Raw genomic sequence first — 17,889 nt, forward strand, 5'->3', positions numbered from 1 at the left:
GTCTAAAAATATGGTTTCAAGAACGTAAAATGTTCAAGAAGTAATGCTTTCCCCTGTTTGGCGAGGGCTAAATTTGCTCAGCACCAAGAATACCTAGCAAGTCTACTCAACCGACACAGAAAATACCAAACAAGAAAGGGGTCCCCGATTGGCGCAGCCAGGTTTAGGTAACCCAGGAGGTAGTGGACCAAGCACGCAGCTCTCCGCACCCAGAACTCAACGCGCCTGCGCAGGTAGAGGCCGCTTCCTGAACTGTTCAAGGGCGGAAGCGCGGGCTCCCCGAGTCACGTGGCCGAGGGCGGAAGGGGGCGGAGCGCGCGGGACGTGCTGCCGCGTAGTCGCCGGCTGAATGGGCGGTGGCAGAGCATGTGTGATCCGCTGAGGCTGCAGCTTGCCAGGGACCCAGAGGTTGCATGCCTCTCCCCGGCCGGACCGTAAAGCCGGGGGCTGCGAGGACGCGGCGGCGGCGGAGGAGGCAAAGGGCAGCTGGAGGTAGGCCGGGCGCCCCTTTCCGAGGGTGAAGGACCCCGGCTCCGCGGGGGTCATGGCAGCGCTGGCCGATAGAGTACGAGGCAGAGGGCGCATCGCCGCCGGGCTCCTGCTCAACCTACTGGTGTCCATCTGCATCGTGTTCCTCAACAAATGGATCTATGTCCACTACGGCTTCCCCAACATGAGCCTGACCCTGGTGCACTTCGTGGTAACTTGGCTGGGCTTGTACATCTGCCAGAAACTGGACATGTTTGCCCCCAAAAGTCTGCCGCCTTCCAAGCTTCTCCTCCTGGCCCTCAGCTTCTGTGGCTTCGTGGTCTTCACCAACTTATCTCTGCAGAACAACACCATAGGCACCTATCAGCTGGCCAAGGCCATGACCACGCCGGTGATCATAGTCATCCAGACCTTCTGCTATAAGAAAACCTTCTCCACCAAAATACAGCTCACGCTGGTGAGTAGCTTCAGCTGGGCGAGGCGCACCTCTTAACAACCCACCTCCTGGACAGTCTTTCTCCCCGGGAAATTTGAATGGTTACCCTTGCGCCACGCTCTTTCCCGTGGTCTGGAAATCCACTCGAGTCCTTTGTGAGCAAGTGAACTTCAGGCTTATTTGGGGAAGGTGAAAAAAAGCCATCTTGGCGCTCTGTTGGGCTTTTAGCCCAGTAGAGTGTGCTTGTGTGAGTTTTAATAACTACTGTTTGATGGAAATCCTTAAATGCTATGATCGGTAAGAAAAGAAAGCTGTGTTGGGTGATGCAAATCTGTATGGGATTAAGTGCAAAAGCTCAAACTGAAAAGCGTTTATGCTAAACGTAAAATGTTAAGTCTCAGGATATGTTTGCGGCGACATACTGCAGAGGCTTCAGCGTCTTTAAATAAGACTAAAATAATTTTAGCACTTCATAACTTACAGCATTTAAAATCTTAATGCTTTTGTTATATGTTTATATATTGTTTAGACACTGGTTTTGGGGTCCATTTACTACTATGTGCACGCATGTGGTATTTTCTTGCAAACTGCAATGCATCGACTCATTTTACCCAGAATTTTACTTTAAATAGAATTAAATGTGAGCGTAAATATAGAATTATCATATTTCATTTTGAAAAAATAGGATTACCAGTCCTTTTTTTTTCAAATGGAAAAAATATTTATAGAGGTTCATTGTTTCCTAATGATGTTTTTATGATTAACCTTTCAAGACACTGTGAAAGGAATACTAATTTTATGTCTCATAAATTTAATCTGAACAACATTTACCTCTTTTTCTTTACAGATTCCTATAACTGTAGGTGTAATCCTAAATTCTTATTACGATGTGAAGTTTAATTTCCTTGGAACGGTGTTTGCTGCTCTTGGTGTTTTAGTTACATCCCTTTATCAAGTGGTTGGTAATTTTTTTTTTCTTTATGTGCCCTTTTTAGCAGATTTCATAAATTTTGAAGCTGTGCCCCAAGGTTTAGACAATACAGTATAGAGACAATAGACTGTTGGGAAGAAAGCATAATTGCATAAATTGTCTGACTCAAGGTGAAGAGAAGAAAGGAGACAGAGAAACTTGGGTGTATGATGCTCACCAAGTACCTCCCTACCTGTTTGTAAGTGTATATTACCCATGCTTAACAGTCTGAGTTTGGGGTGATGGTATATTATTTTCTGGGAAATCTTTACAAAATGAATAGTAAGACTTTTTACTTGAGGATTGAGTCCATTGGTTGTATTTACCATTTACTCTTTAATTAAGACATTACTGTGAAGGAGTGAGTACAGGTGCAAAAATTTGAACAGGAAAGGAAAATTTGAGATTTATAGATCTTTGCCTCAGAAGATACGCTGCTGTTACAGCTCGTATATTCTAATCATTTTTCTCCGTCAATGTTTTATAGCAATGGGTATTTCACTTCTTGCACTAGCGCGGTGACTTGCCTGTAACAGCCATTTATTTGACATTTGTTCATGGATTCACTTACTTCATTACCATAAAATCTCAACAAGTATTTTTGTTTGTTTCTTATATATTGGAGGAAAGAATAGTGAATGGCGAAGGGTACAGTGAAACAGTGTTTTCTCTGTACTGAAAACCTTGGACTGGAAATTGTGGTTTCCAGTGCCTGCGTATGGGGAATCAGAGCCAAATTGTGTGACCAGTTTTACTTTTTTCACAAACGTCCACTGGTTATAAACTAAGGCATTCTTGTTATGAATGTTAGGAGTTTAATAATACAGCTTTAGCATCTTAAATTTTCTAGTACTGGTCATTTCAGAAACATTGTTATGTGAAAATTCTGGGGTTGAAAACATTTCTTAGTGGCAGAGAAGCAGTTTAAATGAAAGAGAGCAGTGACATGAGAGGGTGGGGCACCCGCTCCATCTTGTCACTTGGCCTCAAGATATTCTGTCTTTTACTGCAGAGAGAAATCAGAGGAAGCTCAGGTTTGTGCTTTAAGAAAATTGCATTTGGGCATACTTCAGTGAGTTTAAAGTTAAACTTTTTAATTAGATACAGTCAGTGAACATTCCTATTTCTCTTTTTTGTTAAATGGACTTTATTTTTGACCCAGTATGGATTATTTATTAGATATAGCAAGAAATTTCATTTGTTGAACGTTAGAATTTCTTGTATTCCTTACACATCACTTCAATTCAGAGTACTCACTGCCCATGCCAATATGACCGTTTTTGTTCACACAAGTTTCAAAATTGCTATAGGGTGGAATCAAAGGATTCTGTATCTCTCAGGTAGATATCTGAAATGAGATTGACCAAGGAATGATTATAGACTAAGTCATGGGCAGAGTTTTTGATTATCAGTAAATGGTAAAAGTGCTGGTACAGAATAGGTGTATTCCCTCCCAAAATTCATTTTAAGGAAAGTTGTATTTTCCCATTGTAACCTGGTATAATTTCTAAGTTATTTCTTCTTATACTGCTAGGGCATTAAAAAGAATTAAGAGATGAGTGACCAACTATTAGTTTTAGTGGTAGAAAGATGGTTGACTCCTTCATTCATTCAAAAGACATTTCTTCTGCTTTATGCTCAACCTTGATACAAAGATAAAGGGCAGCTATAATCCAGCATTGCAGAAACACATGGAGACAGCTGATAACAAGTGGTATAGCTCAGAGTATGAGGAAAGTTCTGAGGAGCACCAGGGAAGAAGGGGTAGTTCTGCACGAGGGCGGTAGTGAGGTAAGATTTTATGGGAAGGTTAACAATTTAAATTGAAGAATGCACAGGAATTCGCTTAGCAAAAAAATAGAGCAGAGGTCTTTCTTTGCAGTGATGTGTGAAAGTACAGAGCATTTTTGGAGAACTTGATTTGTTTGGTGGGACTGGACTGGAGTTGCGTGGTGGAAAGACAAGGCTGAGGGGTGGGTGAGACCAGATGGCAGAGTTTTGAGTGTTATGCTGAGGAAATGTGCCCTTTATCCTGCAGGTACCAGGAGAGGAGTTCAGATGGGCAGTGACTTGATCACTCCCTGTGTTTTAGAAACTTCACTCTGGTGGCAGTGAAGGATGAATAAGAGGGACGACAGGGTGACAAGCAGAGCAGTCAGGAAGTGCTCCATGGTTTAAGGGGAAGACAGGAAGGGCCTGAATAAGGACAGTGGTACTGGACGTGGAAAGGAAAGAACAGACTTCAGAGGCCTTTTGGAGAAAGAATTAGTAGGACCTGACTGAATGTGAGAATGAGGAAAATAAGGAGTCTGATCCTTGGAGGAGATTATATCATTAATTATCGGACCAGCACAGGAGGAGCTAATTTGGAGAAGGAATTAATCCGCTTAATCTTAAACAAGCTCCTTCAGGTGATATAACTGAAGATGGCCAGTAAGCTGTTTGTTGAAGGTGGGACTTAAAGGATGCTCAAGGAAGGAGGTCAGAGCTGTAGATGTCAGCGGATAGTAAAAGATCAGTGAGGGAGATAAAAGAGGAAAGCCAGACATCTCTCTTACAGGTAGTAAGTGAAGGAACAGGTGAGCGAGGAAGCAGCGCGAACCAGCAGCCAAGTTCTTCCAAGAGAAATCTGCAGGTTCTGCAGAGGGCTGCGGCCGGAAGGGGACCGAGGGCAGTCCTTTGATGTGGCCACTGGAGGTGAAGGTGCCCTTTTGGGGAGCAGTTTCACGAGAGGGTTGGTGGGCAGAAGCCAGGCTGCACGGCAGTGAGGGCACGTGGTGGCCTCAGAGTCACCACCATTCCAGGCTGTCTGTCCTGTATCAGAGACACACAGCTGCCCACAGAGGCTGCTGGAGCAACACAGGGCAGTGCACATACCCTCTGCATTCATTTTTGCTTGCTGCAGTGTCCCAAGCAAAAGAATCAATTCTTTGTCCTTCATGTTCACAGCAGACTCTCATTAAGGCTGACAGGAGTATGCTTCAGATTTCTTGCTCTTCTATTTTTGTCTTGGTGAATTTCTATAGACTTAGAGTTTATGTAACAGTATACCCGGACCTACAGGAAAGAGGATTATGTAGGAGCAGTTATTCAAAAGCCTGGCTGTTCCTGCCAGATCTTATTCAGACAGTCCTATCAAGCTTTCTTTAAAGCCTCCTTTTCAGTTATATTTGTGAAGCATTTTGAGAACTGATGGGATTTGAGGCTTTGGGGTGTTGGTTCTACCGAAGGATAGTCTTTTAAAGTTTGTGATTATTTAGTTTATTGAGGAGTATTGGTGTGGGATTACCCACCGAAACGTCAGCCATAAGGAGGAAAATTCCTTCTACCATCGATTGGGTTTTCTGAAGTGGATGAAAAGACCTCACATACCTTTCTAGCCACACATATTGGCAGCCACCTGGGATAACTGAGGTTTCTGTCAATCTGTAATTAGAGTCTGCCCTGCCCCCCAGTCTTCGTTTTGGGGGCCATTTTTAGAAAGAAATGAAGTCTGACATTGCATCTGTATTCCTGCTTATCCTGCTTATAAATATTACCCTGCTTAGAAATTTCCATTCCTGCCTAATTTTCCCAAGATCGCTGATGCCTGTGGGCCCCCCGGTATGCATTGACTTTCCCCATCTACTCAGATCAGGAGGGAAAAGAGGATTTTTTTTCTCCTTTATAATTGAGAAGAAAATAGATTATCAGACATTGAATTTATAAAGCTCCTTTCATGCAGGGAGCTTAATATAATATACATATATATTATTGATCTTTGAAATCTTATAGACTCATTAGGCATTTCCTCTTCCCCCCGCCCTGCCTCACATTCCCATGTTTGTGGCTAGAGTTGCATCTTTTGTTTGTTGAGTGATGCTGTTTTTTTCTGCCTAACTCGTTCTCTTTCCTAATTTTCAGTGGGTAGGAGCCAAACAGCATGAATTGCAAGTAAACTCGATGCAGCTGCTGTACTACCAGGCCCCGATGTCATCTGCCATGTTGCTGGTCGCCGTGCCCTTCTTTGAGCCAGTGTTTGCAGAAGGAGGAATATTTGGTCCCTGGTCAGTCTCTGCTTTGGTAAGTTATAATTGTTTTGGTGTCTAAGAAACAAGATAATAATAATTTCTCCATTATTAATGCAATTTTTAGTTTTCAGAGCACTAGCTCAGATCCATTCTCACATTTAGTCTTTATAATCACCCTTTAAGGGAGGCAAGCTAAGGATTATTCATTAGATGAAGAAACTGAGGCACAGAAAGATTGAGGGACTTGCTTAGGGTTAAATTGCCAGTCAGTGGCCAAACCAGGACTAGAATTCAGGTCTTCTGATGTCTGGTTACTGTACTGAGCCCACCAGGCTATTGCCCACCAATACTTTGGGCATTTTTTTTGTTTCTTAAATAATGAAAATATAACCTTGTTGATTTTCTTGTAATAGTATAAGTAGTACATGCTCATTGTATGCATTTTTGAACATACATAAAATTATAAAGTGAAGGTCTCCCCAAATCCTGCCACACTAAGATAAACACCTTTACCGTTTTGGTGATGGTCATTTCATGGATCTCTTTCATATACACAGACACACGCATGTGTGTGTATGTTTAATTTCATATGTATGTAACCGTATTATATATGCTGGGTTTTGGGGAGGGTTTTTTTTTTTTTTTTTTTTTTTGCGGTACGCGGGCCTCTCACTGTTGTGGCCTCTCCCGTTGCGGAGCACAGGCTCCGGACACGTAGGCTCAGCGGCCATGGCTCACGGGCCTAGCCGCTCCGCGGCATGTGGGATCTTCCCGGACCGGGGCATGAACCCGTGTCCCCTGCATCGGCAGGCGAACTCTCAACCACTGCGCCACCAGGGAAGCCCTTTGGGAGGTTTTTTTGTGGCTGCGCCGCATGGCATGTGGGATGTTAGTTCCCCTACCAGGTATCGAACCCGTGCCCCCTGCAGTGGAAGCGTGGAGTCCTAACTACTGGACTGCCAGGGAATTCCCTACATATGCAGCTTTTATCATGGATTCCTTTTCCTCAGCCCTCCTACCCATACACACATCAACATCCCATTACCTCACCCATGTCCCTTGAAATAAGTCATGTTAACATTCTAGTGTTTGTTCTTCCGTGTTTTTCTCCGTGCTGTGCATACCCACATGTAAACACATACAACATACACAGCCACAAATGCACGTATGTACACATAAATTGCACATTGGTTTTTTTACAGAAGTGGGATCATATTACACATGATTTTCTGTATCTTGCTTTTCTCACTTAACAATGTCCCATGAAAATCCCTTGAAATCATTCTTTCAGTACCTGTATAATAGTTCCAGTTCTTTAACCCTATGAACAGTATTACAGTAAACATCCTTGTACATGTGTCCTCATGAACTGGTACTTTTTATTCTATGGGTTAGAGTCCTAGAGTGGAATTGCCAGATCAAAGGGACCTGTACTTTGGGGACATTTTTTTAATAAAGTTAGAAAGTATAATCCCCCTATTTAGGAAAGGAACTCCTGCTTCCCATACTTTTAACACAGTCAGTGGGAACGTCTTTTTTGCTGGTGGTGTTGATTTATCAAACTTGCATAGCCCTTACTCTGCTCCAGGCACTATTCTAAGCTCTTTGCAAATATTAACTTATTTGATCCTCATAACAACTTTATTAGGTGTTTACTGATGAGGGAACTGAGAGACAAAGCGTTAAGTAACTGAGTCAAGGTCCACAGCAGAGCCAGATTTTGAATCCATGCATTCCAGATCCAAAGTCCACGTTCTTAACCACCCTGCGAGGCTGCCTGTGAGCAGATTGATCGTTGTTTCGAATTCATATACTTTAGCATTTGCACTTTTTTCCCAAGGTAGAAATCAGTGGACCATCTCTCAGGTAATATCTCCTCTTACTTTTACAAAAGTTACCCATCTTGGTCATCTTGCCTATCAACCACTGCAGCTTGAGCACCTTAGATTAGGAGGGGAGAGGCTTTATGTGACTGGCCCTCTGACAGATTTGAAAAGAGGACCTCAGCAGAAAGGCCATAAAAAACGTCAAAGAAACAAGAGCGTAGCCAGTCTGAGGCCATTGAATAAGGGAAAGTCACCTGCATTCCTTCTTGTCCCTAGAGGGCATCATTGCCTCAAAGTAGAGCATGTAATTGTGTTTTTAATGATGTGCCAGGTCATCAAGAAATAGGCATGTGACATTCTGTGAACTCAATAAAATTAACAAGGACACATTTCTAGAAACAGTTTTTAAAATCTTTAAGGAGCAAGTTTCTCTTAGTTGAAAATTTAATGGAACTCACTGTTGTAAAACAAATAAGGTGTTACTATTTCTACCTAAATAGGCTGCAAATCCAATTGGCCTGGTCTTCTGACTGCACTGATTTAAAAATAGAAAACCCACATGGGACAGAAAGAATCTTCAAATATGACATTTTCTTTGGAATTTAAACTTCTTACTTATTCAAATTGTAACTAATATTTTCTCTAGATTCTCTTATTTCAGAAATAGAAAATGGTTTTATAACTTTTACAATGAAATTGTGGGATACGTTTGGACAGAGTGTTGTGTGTGTCTACAGTGGTACAGCTGCTTTGGTCCCCCACCTCAGCCAAGTCGGTTAACTCGCCATCCCATGCACACACCTGGGCTTTCACGCCTCCATGCTTTGACCCATACTGTTTCCTGCCCCTGTTATTTCTTTCTCTAATCAAAACATGCATTTGAAATCCAAAGACTGTTCTTGCTTTCGCAGCCCAGAAGGACATCTCCTGTCTAGAGTCCTACAGAACCTATTGTCTGTTTGCCTATTAACGAGGTAGAGCTCAGGACTCACTTTCTTTTCTTGCCTGAGCTGTTCACCTTGTATTGCACTCTCTCTTTCATGTGGTTAAGAGGTAGCATGGCAGAGCAGGTTAGGAGCAGGGCCTCCAGTACCTTGGCCCTTCTTACTGGCTGTGTGTCTTAGGCAAGTTGCTTTACCTCTCTGTGCTCTGTTTTCTTGTCTGTAAAAAGGGAAGATATTTTACTCCCTCATGGCTGTTTGCAATGATTAAATGAGTTAATATATGTAAAATATTTAGAACAATTCTTGGTGCATAATAAGTACTATATAAGTATAAGCTATGATTATCAAGATTTTTATCATGTGCTCAAGCAGTTTCTAAGATCTTTGAGGGCAGGAACCCACTGTGTTCCTTACAAGGCCTGGCCTAGCTTTATAGGTACCTGATGAATGCCTACTGATTGAATTTAAATAAGAATAAATATAAACAACTCAATGGAAAAAAGATCTGGAAGGATATATACCAACGTATTAATAGTGGTGAGTGGTTGAGATTTAAAGAATTCCTTATGAGTTCTCTTCACAAGGAAAAAAACTTTTTTTCTATTTTTCTATTATTTAATTTTGTATTCACATGAGATGATGGATGTTCTCTAAACTTGCTGTGGTAATCATTTCATAATGTGTGTAAATTAAATCATGAGGCTGTACACCTTAAACTTACGCAGTGCTGTATGTCAATTATATCTCAATAAAACTAGAAGGAAAAAAAGAATTCTTTATATTCCTGCTCATCTTTATTGTCTGGTTTTTCTGTAATGAATATATATTACTTTTATAATAAGAAATTATTACAAAATAATTTTTCTTTGGATAGATAAGAAAAATGAATCTGGAGATTTACATTCAGAGGCAGGATATTGTTGGAGAATTTTCCATTGCATTTTGTAGACAAAATTACATTTGTGAATACTACTCATTCTGCTCTTTAACCCTCAGTTCTTGCTATCTCCCAACTTGATTCTCTCTTTTTAAAAATCTTGTTTTTAATGGTTGGTAGAAGTGCCTGATGAAGTGTATTTTCACTTGATGATTGCAATGATTGCAGCTGCTTTGCATTAATGATTCTTCTGGTTTATTTGTAGCTGATGGTCCTGCTCTCTGGAGTAATAGCTTTCATGGTGAACTTATCGATTTATTGGATCATTGGGAACACTTCACCAGTCACGTATCCTTTTCCTAACAACTTACAAATGTGTAGTCTTTTATATTCTCCAAAACTCTGTCACATTGATTTCCTTATTTGAGTCTCACACTTTCTATTGCATGGCCTAAATTGAGTAGAGTGAGTTATTTTTAGTCTCTTACTAGAGTCTGTGGAAATTTAAAGAACTGTGAACTGGGGAAATGGGTTAGCTTTCTGTAGATAAATGCTTTTGAATTTTCTTTAAGGAATAGGTGACCTTTTCCCTTATCAGAATTAACATAGAGCACCATTCCTTGTGCATAGTGGGGTTAAATAAATATTTGTTGAGTGAATAATGGGGTGGATACTTATGTTTTCCATCACTTTTCAGTTCTCGATAGTTTGATAAGGTAAAGATGTGGTTAATCCAAATAACAGAAAATAATTTCAGACCAGTTGCTCTGACTTTTGAGCTTGTTTTTGTACTTGTCTGGCTATGGGTGTGCCTGCTTTTCTCAATATTACTTCAAATCAAGAAGTGGAGTCATGACTTGAATGTCTGAATCAAACTCAACTGCCCATTTTTAATATTTTGCTTTTAATGAGTGAACACCGAGATGTCAACAAAGTAAAAAAGCAGCATATTTGCCCACTATCAGTAAATAACAGTGATAATAATGATAATTTTTTTAAAAAAACAATACCTGGGGACTTCCCTGGTGGCGCATTGGTTATGACTCTGTGCTCCTGATGCAGGGGGCCCGGGTTCGATCCTTGGTCCAGGAACTAGGTCCCACATGCCACAACTAAGTGTTTGCATGCCACAACTAAGGAGCCCACGTGCCGCAACTAAGGAGCCGGCGCAACCAAATAAATAAATAATTTTTTAAAAATTTATTTATTTAGGGCTTCCCTGGTGGCGCAGTGGTTGAGAGTCCGCCTGTCGATGCAGGGGACATGGGTTTGTGCCCCGGTCCGGGAGGATCCCACGTGCCGCGGAGGGGCTGGGCCCATGAGCCATGGTCGCTGAGCCTGTGCGTCCAGAGCCTGTGCAAAAAAAAAAAAAAAATTTATTTATTTAGTTAGTTATTTTTGGCTGCGTTGGGTCTTTGTTGCTGTACACGGGCTTTCTTTTTTCCAGTTGCGGCGAGCGGGGGCCACTCTTCCTTGCAGTGCGCAGGCCTCTCATTGCTATGGCTTCTCTTGTTGTGGAGCATGGGCTCTAGGCGTGCGGGCTTCATTAGTTGTGGCACGTGGGCTCAGTAGTTGTGGCTCACGGACTCTAGAGTGCAGGCTCAGTAGTTGTGGCGCACGGGCTTAGTTGCTCTGCAGCATATGGGATATTCCCGGACCAGGGCTCGAACCCATGTCCCCTGCATTGGCAGGCGGATTCTTAACCACTGTGCCACCAGGGAAGCCCAATAAATATTTTTTAAAAATTAAAAAATAAACAACACTTAATAAATGTTTATTTTGTGTCAGGCACTGTTCCAAACATCTTGTGTGTATTAAGCATTTAGTTTTTACAGCAGCTCGAAGAGATAAATTCTATCATTTTATTCTACAGAAGAGGAAATAGAGGCACAGAGAGGTTGAATAACTCACTTGGAGTTACCCAGCTGAGAAGTGTGGTGTCCAGATTTGAGCCCAGGTAGTCTAGCCCCAGGATTTATGCTCCATGCTGCTAGATCAAGGCATCCAAGTATGCGCCCTGATTAAGAGCATCCATTCATTCAGTCAACAAATACTTATTGAATGCCCCCTAAAAACTGTTCTTTGACTTAATAAATATTCACATACTGAATATCTACTGTCTGTCAGGCACTGGAGATATAGTAGTGAACCGAAGAGACAAAAATCTTTGCTCTCACAGGCTTAAATTCTGGGAAGGAAGACAGGCTATAAACAAGAAAAATAAGAAATGGGCATATACAGGGCTAGATTGTGTTAAGTGATAAGGAGAAAAAGGTTAAGCAGGAAAAGGGATGTGAAATGTTGGGGACAGGGTTGCAGTTTTACAGAGGGTAGTTGGGAAGGCCTCAGCAAGACAGGTACTTTTGAGGAAAGACCTGAAGGAAGTGAGGTTGCTCTGTGCAGGGCAGGATGGGTAGCGTTCCAAGAAGAGGGGACAGCAGGGGAGAGGCTGGAAGAAACAAGAAGTCTGTGTGGCTGGAGCGGGAAGAACAAAGGGTGGGTTCTTTGTCCCTGAAGAGTAACAGGGGGCCTGACTGAGCAGAACTTTCACACGAGGACTCCTACACCAAGTGAGAGGGGACGGCGTTGGAGTTTTGAGCAGAGAAATGCCATGATTTTCTGTCTGTTCTAATAGGATCCTTCTGGGCTACTGTGTTGAGAACAGACCGGGGGTGCTTTTCAACTTCAGTGCTATTGGCCTTTTTGGTCCAGTGGACAGGCCTGTCCTGCCCATTGGAGCATGTTTAGCAGCATCTCTGGCCTCTACCCACTAGACGCCAGTAGCATCCCTTTCCCCAATTATGAAAACCAAAACTGTGTCCAGACCTTGCCCAGGTGACAAAATCACCCCTGGTTGGGAAAACCACTGTACTGAAAGTGGCAAGAGAAGAAGAGAAACCATCAGGAAGCCATGGCGGTTTGGTACCAGGACAGTCGCAGTGGATATAGTGAGAAGTGATTGGGTTCTGGATATATGTTCAAGTAGAGCCAGCAGGTTTTATTGGCAGACCGGATGTGGAGAATGAGAGAGGAAAGATGGTTGCCACCCGGTTTGGGCCTGAGCACCTGGCAGGGTGGAGTTGCCATGGACTGAAATAGGACAGCCCCCAGGAGGCTTGGGAGAGGGGAGGAAGACCAAGTGCTCAGTTTTGGGTAAAAAGAATCTGAGTTCAAGGTCGAGGTCTCTGTTGGAGGTATTCCGGAGAGAGTCAGTAGTGTGTAGATGTGGTTTGAAGCAGTGAGCCTGGCTGAGATTACCAGGCAAACAAGTGGAAGAAAAAGAGGTGCCCAAAGACCGAGTCCTGGGTCACCTCGGTGTTTAGAGTTTGGAGAGATGACAGGAGCCAGGCAGAAGGGGCAGAGAAGGAGTGATCAAGGTGGAAGGAAGGAGGACAGGGTGTAGAAGCCAAGTGAGGAGGAAGAGGAGTCAGCTGTGTCCAAGGCCGCTGACAGGTCAAGCTCGAGGAAGGCTGGAAAGGAATGGAAGAAGGGATGTGGTGAGGTGGAGGTTTTGAGGAGAACTTCAGTGTGTCCAGGTGGAAGCTGACCGGAGCAGAGTGGAGAATTGGAGATGTCGGGTATAGATTGCACCTGTTTTGTTCTGTGTTATTTTTCTAATTTACAAAAGGATTCACTGAAGCATTTCTTTAAATTTGCCTTTCCTCTCATGTAAATATTGTTAACAGATCATGAGCACTTCAAAGCGAGGCTGAGGAGTAAGGAAATGCTGAAGTGCGGGAGCCGGTTCACTTGAAGATAGCTCGTAATTGAAAATGAAGCCTGCTTTATTATGGTTATAATTAACGTCCTCGGGAAGGTCCTCCATCCCGCAGGAAAATTACCCTTCTTGGGTCGGGCCAGCACGGGTACCCTGGTGACTCAGCCCGTGCTCTCCTGCTCGGAAGCAACTTCCAAGCTGCTTAGTTGGGCTCAGAACAGAGGAGGGAGCCTGGGCTTTGAGGTCGGACAGGTCCAGGTGTGCCAGCCCGGCCCCGCCGCTGCCTGTGGGCCTGCGTGACTTGTGGTAGATCTCGGGTCTCACTCTCATCACTTATGAAACGGGGGTTGTGGTACCTACAGAGTTGGGTGAGTGCTTGAGAGAATGTGTCCAGCACCTGGCAGGTGTTTATTATGCGTAAGTACTGCTGTTGATAGCTGACCCATCGGGTGCTTACTGGGTGCTCGAAGCCTCGCGTATATTAGCTTAGTTAATCCTCACAATGATGCTGAGGTACAGAGTGGTAGCTCTTTCTAGTACTGTTTTTGGGAAGAGTAGATGGGTACATATCAGACATCTGAAAAATCATAAAGTACTAATCCATATATAAAAAACTATTTAAAATACAGGAAGAGAATAATTTATAAAGGAACCATTTGTGTGTCTTTAGTTTGTCTTTTAAATGAACAGTGATTTGGAAACATCCTAATCCAGCAGCAAGTTACTGGCAGTCTGCTCATCTCAAACATGGACTTTGGAGTTAAATAGACCCATCTGTGTTTGGCCTCTGGCTCTGCTGCTTACTAACTCTGTGATCTAAGTTACTTAAAATCCTCAAGCCTCTACAGTTGTAGATGGGAGGAGTGATACCACAGTGAAGGGAAATGTGATGCTTAAATAAAATGGTGTTATATATGCACCTGGCGTAGTGCCTGGCATGTATTGGTGCTCGGTGGTGTTCCATCCCCTGTCCCCGATTCCCTCTTAAACTTAAGCACACTGGCTGTGTTGACCTTGTGTCAGCCATCTGGCACCTTTCACGTCTCACCTTATTTGCCAAGGGAAGTTTAGAAATGGTGCCATGAAACAACATCACAAATTGCTCTACAAAAGACCTTCTCTGTACCTTGTTCTGAATCCCTTCCCCACCCTTGTACTGCAGCCCCTTTTCTCTTTGGAGAGGTCAACAAGGAGAGTTGAGGCAGTCTCCTGTCACTGATTACTTGCTAAAACCTACCTGAAGAAGCTAGGATCAAGCCAGCACTTCACTGAAGTTCCTGTTCTTTAGATGGGGTGGGAGGCGGGGCGATGGGGGCAGGGGTGGGGCCGCTGTTTAGTCTGCGTTTCGTGCACTTCTCTCCAGGCACAGGAAGCTTTTGCTTCGTGGTGTGTGTGTGTGTGTGTGTGTGTGTGTGTGTGAATATAACATCTGGCTTGTTCTTTTTTATCCTTATCCAAAAACCTCAGCTATAACATGTTTGGACACTTCAAGTTCTGCATTACTTTATTTGGAGGATATGTTTTATTTAAGGATCCATTGTCCATTAATCAGGGTCTTGGCATGTTATGTACACTATTTGGCATTCTTGCCTATACCCATATTAAACTCAGTGAACAGGAAGGAAGTAAGAGTAAATTGATGCAACGTCCTTAATTAGGTTTTCATAGAGAAAAGAAAGTCGCCTGAAGAAGATAAAAAAAAAGTATTAAGTGTGCAAGTTACTTTCAAAGATGAAACAAAAATTATATTGCAAAATACATTAAATGATGGTTTGAAAAAAGTTAAGCAAAGGAAATTTTATTCATAAATATGACTTTCTTGGGACTTACCTGGTGGTCCAGTGGTTGGGACTCCACGCTTCCACTGCCAAGGGTGCAGGTTTGATCCCTGGTCAGGGAACTAAGATCACACAAGCCGTGTGGCACAGCCAAAAATTTAAAAAAATTTTAAGTAAAAATAAAATAAATATGACTTTCTCTTTTACAGTACCTTTTTTAAAAAACGTAATTCTCTAAAACATGGCTCATGCTTCTTTTCAAAGATGATTCTATGAAGTACACAGAATGTTTGCTTATATCAAATGAAGTACATGAAATTAAAGTTCTGTAATGGTGACAAAGGAATTCAGATCACTGTACTACAAACGTGTAGTGGTTTTTAAGGAAGGACACGTAGGACTCCCCTACTTGCTCTTAGGTGGTCCCCAATGTGAGCCCAGTTAGAATTTAGGCCAAAGTATTCAAGTCAGAATTTAAAGCTAGCATTTCTATTGATATTTTAGTTGTTTTAGTATAACTTCCTGCTTTTTTCATTTATAGATATGAAATAACATTTCTAGAAAGCAAAGTGTAGTAAAGGGGACCATAAGCCAAAATCCGGTTCTAAAAGTACCATTTCTCTAGTAGAAAATTGATGTAAGAAGTTAGATGTTATCAAAAAAACTACAGTTTCTGTAGGTATTTTCTTGTTTTGAGCTCTCAGTGAACTCTAGAAACTATACATGAAGTTAAAAAACAAAATAGCTCCATGTTTAAATGGCTCAAAGAAAGGACTACGGGAGGAATTGAGCAGGTTTCTTCTTATCCTGGTGACTGTTCTTCTGGCCTCTGAGCATTTCGTGTTGGTAATTTCTTAAGACTACCTTCCTGCCGTCATTCCCTACCCACCACGTGTGAGGCATCCGTGGAGCTTTCTTTGGCACTGAAGGATTTGGAGTGAACTATGTCAGCCTTTCTAAGGGGGCTGAGGAAAATCCTTGAGCAGCAAGTCAAGGCAAATGTACTCAAAGACTAAGCAGAAGCTTGATGAAGATACGAGGAAAGATTTGAGAGAGAAGTAGAGAAACAGTCAATATTTAACAAGTTCCATGAGTTTTTTAAAGGGATAATTTAAAAAAATGTTATGGGGGAAATACATGATACTGAAGGAAATAATTGTGCCACCTATTTAATTGCAAAATCTATTTCTGCCTTCCAACTTTTGACATTTGAGAATTCAAAGCAGTTGTTGATAACCTCTCACCATAAATTGACTGAAACAGGTAATCCCTCTTGTAATAAATAATTCTTTTTCTAAACATTGTTTAGAAACTTCAGGCGAGAACACAACACTTAGGAGGACAAAGCCACGTGTATAAAATATGCCGTTTAGGATTATTTTTTTCCTGGCCTGTTTGAAGTGAAAAGCCTCACTGAAAATCTTATTTTGACAGAATTTCAATGTATCAGTCAATCTGTTGTGTGATTTTTATGTGTGGTTTTCTGTTTTTGTTTTAAATACTTTTGGTTCTTCTCTGTTTCCAAAGATACATTTTATTGTGCTAAGAAATACAAAGCAGATTGTCTTGCCAGATGGACCTCAGGAGTTATGTTTGTCTAAGAAATGTTCTCTGTGTATGTTTAAATTAACATATAATTATTTCCCCAAAGCTGGAGAAAAGTATTTCAGAGGATTATGCGACTTCTGTGCACTAACAGCTGAGTTGATCTGTGCCATGTACAAATTCTTCTTAACTGTAAATACAACTTGGGAAGGGGATTTATAATAAATGTTGGGGGAGAGTTATAATAAATGACCGATGTCAATAGGAATGCAAGGAAGGTTGGAACAAGACAGCATGGGAGGGTACGTATTTATAAGTGAATAAAATATGTACTCCTGGAACTAGAGCCTGATAAACAGTTTTTGCCCTGAAGACTGTCTTCCCATTGAAAAGGAAATTCCTGGGGGAAAAATGTTCCAGACCATAAGGACCAACCACAGAGACAAACCAGAAATGCAGTGCTATGGAAGAAAGCATGCTGGCTGTCCTTTTGTTACGGATGTAACTGCATTTGTTTTTTATTGTATGTTCGATGACTGGACTTCAGCTGTTACCTGTTATAAATAAAGAGAACCTGATGTTTTTACTTTCAAGTCACATGTTAGGACCGGCAGAAGAAGGATGGCATCTGTGTATATGCAGGGGTAACAGTGGCCTGTCCAGCCCCCAAATATGCAGCATCTAATGAAACAAAATCCTCATCTCCCTTTTAAAATAACATAAAGGAGAAATCTTTTTCTATGAAATGAAGCAAGCTTTTTCCTGTTGCATTTTTAAAAATACTTTTTAAATCTTGCTAGTTTCAAATCAGTGGTCATCTTTTCTAAAATAATCTACTTAAAAGTGAGCACTAATCGACACTCCACATTGACCCCATCGGTGAATAGTCGTTGGGTGAATGAATATGCAGAATGGCCAAAGGAGAAAGTCTGATTAAACGAATGAAGACCAGATTTATTAGATAGATTCTGTTTTGCACTTTCTGTTTCCAAACTTGAACTGGATTATACTTGCTAACATCAGGAATACAATGATCATTTCATTCATTCAACAAGTTTTATTGAACATATATTTTGTGCCAAATACTGTGCTAGACACTGTGCAAAGACACTCCTGTGTTCCCTGTGATCTTAAGAAATATTGGTCTAGCAGAAAAGATAGACATTAATTAAAATGTGAGTTTATTAGTACAAACTCAAATAGTAAAAGGAACGTGGTTCTCTGGAGCATGTAACAAAAGAATCTGGCCCAGGATTGGCTGTCAGCAAAGGCGTCCACGAGGAAAGAACAACTCAA

The 17,889-nt window shown here is 41.8% G+C and overlaps 1 protein-coding gene across 1 annotated transcript; it reads left to right on the forward strand.

The window, feature by feature from the left end:
• The first annotated feature begins 260 nt into the window (after nt 1–260).
• On the forward strand, nt 261–16,934 carry SLC35E3 (solute carrier family 35 member E3). The gene is made up of 5 exons (XM_029206681.1): nt 261–946; nt 1,773–1,883; nt 5,799–5,957; nt 9,818–9,900; nt 14,738–16,934. Exons 1-5 carry the CDS (start codon nt 545–547, stop codon nt 14,922–14,924), a joined length of 942 nt encoding a protein of 313 aa, XP_029062514.1. The 5' UTR covers nt 261–544; the 3' UTR covers nt 14,925–16,934.
• Nucleotides 16,935–17,889: the final 955 nt, after the last annotated feature.

This window comes from Monodon monoceros, unplaced genomic scaffold (genome assembly GCF_005190385.1).
Source record: "Monodon monoceros isolate NGI ecotype Baffin Bay Population unplaced genomic scaffold, NGI_Narwhal_1 Super_Scaffold_6, whole genome shotgun sequence".
NCBI classification, from domain to species: Eukaryota; Metazoa; Chordata; class Mammalia; order Artiodactyla; family Monodontidae; genus Monodon; species Monodon monoceros.